The 8,415-nt window shown below is 36.7% G+C and overlaps 1 protein-coding gene across 16 annotated transcripts in view; it reads right to left on the reverse strand.

The window, feature by feature from the left end:
• LOC107098150 (nuclear factor 1 X-type-like) overlaps positions 1-8,415 on the reverse strand; it is a 298,579-nt gene that overhangs the window by 173,143 nt on the left and 117,021 nt on the right. The window contains exon 1 of one of the 16 annotated variants that reach the window (XM_015395647.1): positions 1,302-1,405. The exons of 14 other annotated variants lie outside the window; for them this stretch is intronic. In XM_015395647.1, the coding sequence (XP_015251133.1) occupies positions 1,302-1,304 (3 nt within the window). In that variant the 5' untranslated portion in view covers positions 1,305-1,405. Of the gene's footprint in view, positions 1-963; positions 1,229-1,301; positions 1,406-8,415 lie in introns of those variants that run through there. One more of the 16 variants, XM_015395637.1, reaches the window with a different exon arrangement.

The following is an 8,415-nucleotide window of genomic DNA, read 5'->3' on the forward strand; positions in this document are numbered from 1 at the left end:
TGAAAGGAGCTAACGGAAGACTGAGCCAACATCTTCCCTTAAAATTCCTATCAAACTGTTTAATAAATAAATACTACCAAAATAAAATACAAAATAAAAAAAAATAATATATATATATATATATATATATTATTTTTTATATATATAAATGAACCATTTAAAAACTAAAAACTAAAATTAAATCTTTAAATATTCACCAACATATATTTTTGTTTATTATAAGCTGTCACCTAATTAAAGACATATATCTGAGCTGTGTTTTTCAGAAAATGTTCCTATTCGACTAACTTACTAAAATAAATTGTCTTTTAATTTAAAAAACAGCAAATTATTATGCCTTTACTAAAAAATAGACATTATTTCAGCTTATTTTGAGCATAAAAAATAAAAAACGGCATCAGTGTGACAACGTGACTGATGCAGTACATTTTAGAGTTTTAACACAGAATTTATATAAAATGTATATATATATATATATATATATATATATATATATAGTTAAAACAATTTACAGTACAGTATTTTATTTATTTTATTTTTTAAGTCTTTACTATTATGTTATTCTACACACTTTTATAAGGTCCACATTTGTGTGACAATTTTTTCTATAATTTTTGCTGATGTAAACACCAGAATTTCCCCATTGTGGGACAATAAAGGGATTTTCTATTCTATTCTAATCTATTCTATTCTATTCTATTCTATTCTATTCTATTCTATATGTGCACAAAGATTAATCCCAATGACATAGAAAAAACAGCATATCATGAATAAATCACCCTCCTTGTTCAAGCAAAACAACAACAATCAGGCTGAAATATAAATAATGACAATAAATGCAAAAACAAACAAAAATAAAAAATCCAAAAGCAGAAGAAAATGGTTCAAGCTGCGCTGCCGATTCTCTATTTGTTGGGGGAGGAGGAAAAAAAAAAGAAAAGGTGGCCCAAGGTGTCCTAATACCTTCACTACATATCTCTGGGCAACAAAGCCCAGATCTCGCCAAAGCGCTCCGGTGCCAGCGCTGCCACACACCGGCCGCTCAGCGCCGCCAAGCTTTGCTGCCACAAACCCGCTGCTGAAATGCGCCGCTAAAAGCTCAGCCATAGCCTTCCCTATCTGCGCTCTACACACACAGCATGCAGGGGAGGGAAGGAAGGAAAAAAGGAAACAAAAAAAGAAACCCAAAAAACCAAGGAGAGCTCCAAGCAGAGTCACATTTCCACAACAAACTGAAAGTAGACACCAAAACAGCACAGATAAGCGCACTGCAAGAGGAAGACAGACGGCCTGGTAGTTACCATTTTGCACTCTCATCATAAATTTGGCACGGCGCTAAAAGTGAAAAAAAAAAAAAAAAAAATCTGCACTTTTTTTCTCTCTTTTTTTTGCGCTCCCAAATGTAAAGCAAGTGTTGGTTTGGCAAGGAGAAAAAAAAAAACACTTAGAGGGATGATTAAAAATAAACTTTCACAAATAAATAGCCGTTCATTAGAAGCAAGTTTTTAAGTAAAATAAAAAAAAATGTTTAAAAAACTGTCAGAAAAATTAATAAAAAAAAAAAAAAAACGCAACTTTGCGCATTCCAAAAAAAAAAAAAAAAAATCCTTGGCAAAGTGCGCACTAATTGGTAGCGGTGTCTGTTCTGATCCCTTGGCCCGCCTCACACACACACACTCTCACTCTCTCTCACTCTCTCACACACACACACACAGATGGGGGAGCCGAGGAGAGCGAAGCGCAGTCGAGGAGGAAAAAAAAAAAAACGGGAAAAAAAACGCAGAGCGGAATCAATGTTGGACCAGCGCAAAGGACCGCTGGCAAAGCCGAGCGCTGCCTCTCCTTTTTTCCTCCTTTTCTCTCTTTCTGTGTCTCTCCTCCTCTCCGCGTTCTCTCCCTAACCATCGCTTGAGCCTCTGCCAGCGCGACGAGAAGGCCCACCTATTTGGCACCGAGATGCCCGCAGCCCAGCCAATGCTTGGAGAGCCGAAAGGGAGGGGAGGAGAGAGAGAGGCAGAGAGAGAGAGAGAGGGAGAGGGATGGATGGATGAGGGGGGAGGAGGAGGGAGGCAGGTTAGGGTGGTAGAGAGGTGCAGGTGGGAGTTTTGGAAAAAGACAAGTTCCAACCCTGACAAGAAGGGAAAGTTGAAGGGAAGGATCCTAGAAGTCCACCTCCTCCATAATAAATGTGGACCTGCTGCCCCCCCCTCCCTCTGCTTGCATAATGCCACCTTGGCAGAGGATGGCAAAGAGAGGACGTGCAGCTCCAATGTCCCTCCAGACCCCACCGCCACCACCACCACAGCCGGCAGCTGCTCTGGGGTTCAGCCCAACAAACAAAGAAAGGGGGGGGGCACAACACAGAAGCCGCTCTCCTCTTTCTGCAAAAAACAAGAACGAACGACGAAGCGGATTCCCAACAAACGGTCAGAGGAATGAAAGGTGGACCGGTTCAGGAACACCCAAGCAATGATGCTAATCTGTGATACCTCCTCATTTCAGCGTGCGGCCCCAACACTTCCTCTCCAGCCGGAGCCCCTACCTGTGACAGTAAATAACTCAAGAAGTAATACAATATTAACTAACTAAATGATGCATGCAGTATATATAGCCCTTACTCGTCATGCACATCCTTGTTCCAGTTGGCATATGCTGTAATTTTCTATTTATTCAAACTGTAAAATCATTGCAACAAACTGAATTATAATAAAACTAAAATACTTTATTTAAACCAAACTCTTATATTTGACGATGATGTGGTTTTGCATCTAAAGGCTAACGTTTACCGTCTTCTGTGCATTGTTGCCAGGTTGGGATGTTTCCCAATCTGGCGGTTTATCATGGCCGCCTATGGGTAAAAAAAGTATTTCTTTAGATTTATGGCCTAAGAGATCAATAAACTTTGGTTCAAATTGGGCGAGATTACATATATCCAGGCGGTTTATGAAAATTTTTTGGGCTGGAAAACGTGAGTCAGTGACATCTGGCAACCCTGCTGATGTGGTGAATGTGGACGTTATGCAGTAAAGCCGCATTATAGAAGTCTTGGTGATGGTTGTCGTGTGATACTTGAAGATAGATCGGTTAATCCACAATATGTATTCGTATTGTTTTTCACATTTGAGATGCACGCGTTTGACTGTGCTTCTGTTTTTTTTTCCCAGGGTGGGGGTCCATAAGTGGGCCGGAGTAGATGGAAAAATGCCAGGGCCGAAAATGGTTCCTAGTCTGAGCCTGGATGCTAGGATGCTAAAAATGTGTCTCCTTCAGTAAGGAAGGGAGGAAGGGATTCCTGATGATGCCACTTTGAAGGCTGCACCTGCTCCAGCACATGTGCATGACAGAGCCCTGCAACACCACACCTCAACAGATACGGTCTTTAAGCTCCTCATCACCTAGAAGCTGCACTATCAGGATTCACAGCATTATAGTTTTCTACTTGTTTGGAGCTCGAGTCAAAGACATTCATTTAAAGGATGTTATTTGATCTGCACTGAAAACCAGTGATGAAATTGTTCTTTTTTTACTCATAGTACTGTAAGAAAATATGGAAATATGCATCCATCACACAACATCCACCAACAGGAGTTCAATCAGTGCCATTAAGGTTAGACCTGTCATGTGTTTCACCAGTCAGGTCACTCCTACCCCCCAAAAAACACAAAAAAAACAATCAGAACCATCATAGAAGGAACTGACCCGTTTGCAGTATTTTCTGTAAATAATAAATGGTTTAAGATTTGAGAATTCTTAAGATTACTTGGAATAATTTATGGATGTACTTGGATACAAAGAAATCGAACTGACACACAATAGGTTCATGGAGACATTTTTTCGGATTATATGTGATAAAAGCAGGCAGATATGTAGCTTAGCATTTTCATCATTCATGAAGCTAAATGTTTATAAAATCTATGATTTTCTGACACGCTGTCATATACCTGATCTGCATATAGGCAATTTGTCTCAACATGTCACAGATTATAATCTCTAATTAAACAACAATAATTGTTGAAGAATGTGACTTCCACCTATATGTTTTATAAGAGTCACATAACCAATTTGTTCATAGACAAAAACGTAATCTCCAAAAAAAAAAAAAAAAAATAGGAGACATTATTACACGTTTTTTCAACATTTCTTTCATTCATTTTTTACATATGGCTCTCCACCCAGGGTGCCCTTTAGTTGGGGGCAGTCTGAGGTTGTTATATGACTGAAGATTACTGTTTACTGCTAGACTCAATGGATGTTTTTACATAAATCATGACTGTATTTCTATATTGCAAGATCTAAAATGTGACAAAGAAACACAGTTATGAAAAACAATACAGGTATTTTCTTTGTAATGCCTAACAAACAAAAATAAACATCAAGACTCCAACAAATATTTGTTTTTCTTCTGCTAAACCTAATTTTTTACACACACAACCGTATTTATCATCAGCTTATATCTAATTTGACTGGAAGTCATTGGCTGAAAAGAAAATCCAGTGGAAATATATATAAATGGCCATGTTATCAGGTACAAATGATGCAAATAAAGTCGGTTGACTGTAATTTGTTTGTTTCCAGTAAAACTGCACTTTATTTCACTGTAAAACAAACACAACCATATGCTCAGCAGTTCCCCACAACATCGGTTCATAACACATTGTCGTATATCTACAAGGCAATCTTCGGGGGGAAAATAAATCTAATTTACACTAATTTAATTTACAGTAAAATTAGATTATGAGGGGAAAAATGGCCCATTTTGAATTACTGTCCTTGAGTTAAGTGGAGTATTTTTGTTCTGTGGCTTTTAACTAACGTCCTAATGTTATTCTTTTTTATGGGTTTTTTTGGGGGTAACATTTTTTGTCCTTTTAGTTGTACTGTGCGTAACAGCCTGCCATACAACAGATTTTAAAGCTATAACGTTGGCAAAAACTATGTTGCACAAAAGTTGCTTTAACACAAAGGCTATTCTCTGAACGTGCTGAACTAATATTCACCAGTTTTTATAAATATTTCCACACCTGGCTTCTATTATACCTTAGCTAGCTCTGGTTAGCATAGACTAGCTATTCTGTTAGCTAAGAAATAAGCTGAAAGCTAACAAAACAGATGCTAACAGCTTTGTGTTAGGTATAAATACTAATTCTAAGCATGTATGTGATTAAAATCAGGAGTATGTAGATGGTTAATAGTGAAGTTTTTACATTTTGTCACCAGATTCTATCATTTTTTGTATACACAAAATATAAGATCAAGGGAATGCTATGCTATGCTATGCTAATGCTAATTCCCTTGAATGGTTTGTACTGAAATGACCAATAAGGGCATTCTGGTTCTGATTCTATTGATAAAATGATTCACAATCATAATATATTGACAATATATTTGTTATTTTAACCGAAATTTCCCTAAATAGTTGCTATTAATTAGTGTGACAATCTGTGCCTGGAGATTGAAGAGAGGAGTTGTTGTTTTTTTTCTGAAGAAACACATTTCAAACAACAGGGAGGATTATTTATAGGCGAAGCAGTTTGGCTGTGGATTTTATTTTCGCCCGTATCTCTTAAATTGGCCATATAAAACCAATATTTTCCAGCTGGTTGACAGGGGAAGCAGAAATATTCTTAACACATTTCACATTCATTTGGACAATTTGACAACAAAGCTAAGAACAAAAAAACATTTTTCAAACAGATACAGAAGGAAAGAAAACATATAAAAGCCTCCCTATATCACTTTGCACAAGCTAAAGCAAGTGCTTCTACCTGCAAAGTTACTGCATATTAATTAAGATGATAGGCAAAATATCCGATGAAATAATTTTCCTTATTGAAACCCATAAAAATGTATATTTATTCTACCTACTCCTTTTAATCTAATTTGTTGACGTAGAAAAATCACTTAAAAATTGCCATAAAGTATAAATATCCCTATTTAAATGCATCTAAACAGAGGGCCCTTCTGTTTGTTTCCCTCCTCGGCTGCAGTAAAACCTAAAAGAGAAAATGAAAAACACCCGTTCTCACCGATACACATCACAGCCTCCATTAAAGAGCCATTACACAAAAGCAGCTGAATAAAACACTCAGGACTTCACACCTTCAGCCTGCCTGACCACTGCCAACCTCCGATGCTCCCATCAGATAAGAGCAACAAAAGTGTGTGCTTCAGAGCTCAAACATATCTGCACTCGGCTGCACCTGCAGGAGCTTAGGCTTTGCACCGCCGAGAAGACAACTGGCACTTGAATGCGACTTGCTTGTCTCTGCTTTTCACCACGAATTAGAACTCACTGGGTTCACCCCCTTTGCTGCCAAAAATGCAAATAAACCACCATTCAGATGTCAGCAGAATTTGACTACAAGTAGGTTCAAGTCATTTTTCAAAGCCAGTGTGCCTCCTACAAAAAAGAGACAGTTATGTTGTTTATTTTGCCCATAAATAAATGTTCTCATAGGCTAGAAAAAGTGGAGAAATATAGACAATAAAAGCCAATAAAAAGATTCAAATTCTGATCGACCGGGTTTGTTTACGAACGTTACCTTCAATGACCATTTTTTAAAGAAACAATTCCGCCCTGAAAATTTCCTTACAAATGAAACAAAGATGTTTATTTATTCCTCCTGTCAGCCATTGTGGTTTGGACGGTGAAATAACGTGTATGGTGTTATAGTGTTAGAGACTGGTGTATCAGTTCATATACATTTAATTTGGGATAGATTTGGTTAACCAGGGCTTTAAAAGAAAGCTGGACATAAAAAGTACATTTTAGAGTATAAATCACTTAAACACACACAAAAAAAACATAAAAAATAAAAACATTTAGAGGGAAATAACAGCCAACACTTCATACTGAGGTGTGTTTTACTGTGATTTATATTTAACAAGTAAATTTGCTATTCTGTTTTGTCCTTACATATTAAAAGACAAAAAAAAAAACGAATCGAGTGGAACAATGTAAAACGTTGGAGCAAAGTTTGAAAAGAAATAGAAAAAAAAACTTCTAAAATGTATTTTAACAAGGTGGCATGTAAACCCAATTAGACTCCTTTCCAGCAACCTCCCAACACTAAAAAGTAAACAGCATTAGTGAGGTCATTGAACTGGTGCAACACTGCAGAAATTTACCTCTAAATAAGATCATTTTTTCTTAAAATAAGCGTAGTTTCCCTTAGTTTGAGCAGGTAAATAAGGTAAAGATGATTCACCTTAAAATAGGAAATAAATAATAATATTATCTTAGTTTAAGGGCAACATAACTAATTCCAATGACATCTTCTTATTTACCTGCACAATTCAAGAACAAACACCCTTATTTCATGGAACTCTTTATTTTTATGTCACTTTTCTGAAGTTCACAAGCTTCGTTCCCCACCTATGATGAATCCAAAGCATTACTATTGATATATAAACGTCAAAAGAAAACAAGTTTAAATATATAACCCCAGCCTCAGACAGCTTAACACAAAACAGTTGAAAATAGAAACAAACGATTGATCTAATCTTAGTTACAGAACATTTCAAATGTTCAGGTGGGCTCTGTCACCAAAATAAACTTATTTAAAGGATCAAAATCTAAATATTTGATATAAATAATTTGCAACATTGCTCTAAAATATGATTTTTTATAGTGCATGGGTCACATTATGAAGAAATTTATGAGGTAAAAATTAGACTTGTGGATGGAAAAGTCCAAGTTTAAAAAGCTTGTTAATATTTCAGTATTTCCTTCTTAATCTGCCTTTGATTGTTTCTAATACATCAGATTAGGCAAATTTTCAAACATGGCTACGATCAAATTGACTATATATATATATATATATATATACATATATATATACATATATATATAGTTTTTTGTTTGTTTGTTTTGGTGCGCAGTTCGCCGCAAATTCTGCGCAAGCTGCAAACAGGCCTGTCAGAGCTGCGTGTTGAAGCGCAGCCTGGATGCGCAAATGTCTCCCTTCACCTCGACCTTAAATCAAAGCGGAGAAAAAAAAGGTTTTTATTTTGAATTTATCAGATTAGTTTCTGTCTGAACTCACGTTTAAAAATAAATATAAATAATATACATAATGGAGTCTCCTTATGGCGCACCGGGGGTCACCAGAAATAATCCAACAGCCCCGCAGCGCCTTTTACTAAAAGACCGATATGCTTCCAATTAAAGCCATTGATTGTTTTCCAAAACAACATTATTCTCTGGCTGTTTGACTTAAAGGGGAAAAAAAGAGGGAGATCAACCAAAAAAAACGTTAATAAGTGAAAGAATAAAATAAATCAGAGCCAAAACAATTAAAAATGCGCCGGTGCGCCGCTTCTCTTCCGAGGGCGCTTTAGGTATGGATGATCAGGGAGGATGGATGGATGGATGGATGGATGGATGGATGGATGGATGGATGGATGGATGGATGG

Source organism: Cyprinodon variegatus, unplaced genomic scaffold (assembly GCF_000732505.1).
Source record: "Cyprinodon variegatus isolate N-32 unplaced genomic scaffold, C_variegatus-1.0 Scaffold751, whole genome shotgun sequence".
Taxonomy (NCBI): Eukaryota; Metazoa; Chordata; class Actinopteri; order Cyprinodontiformes; family Cyprinodontidae; genus Cyprinodon; species Cyprinodon variegatus.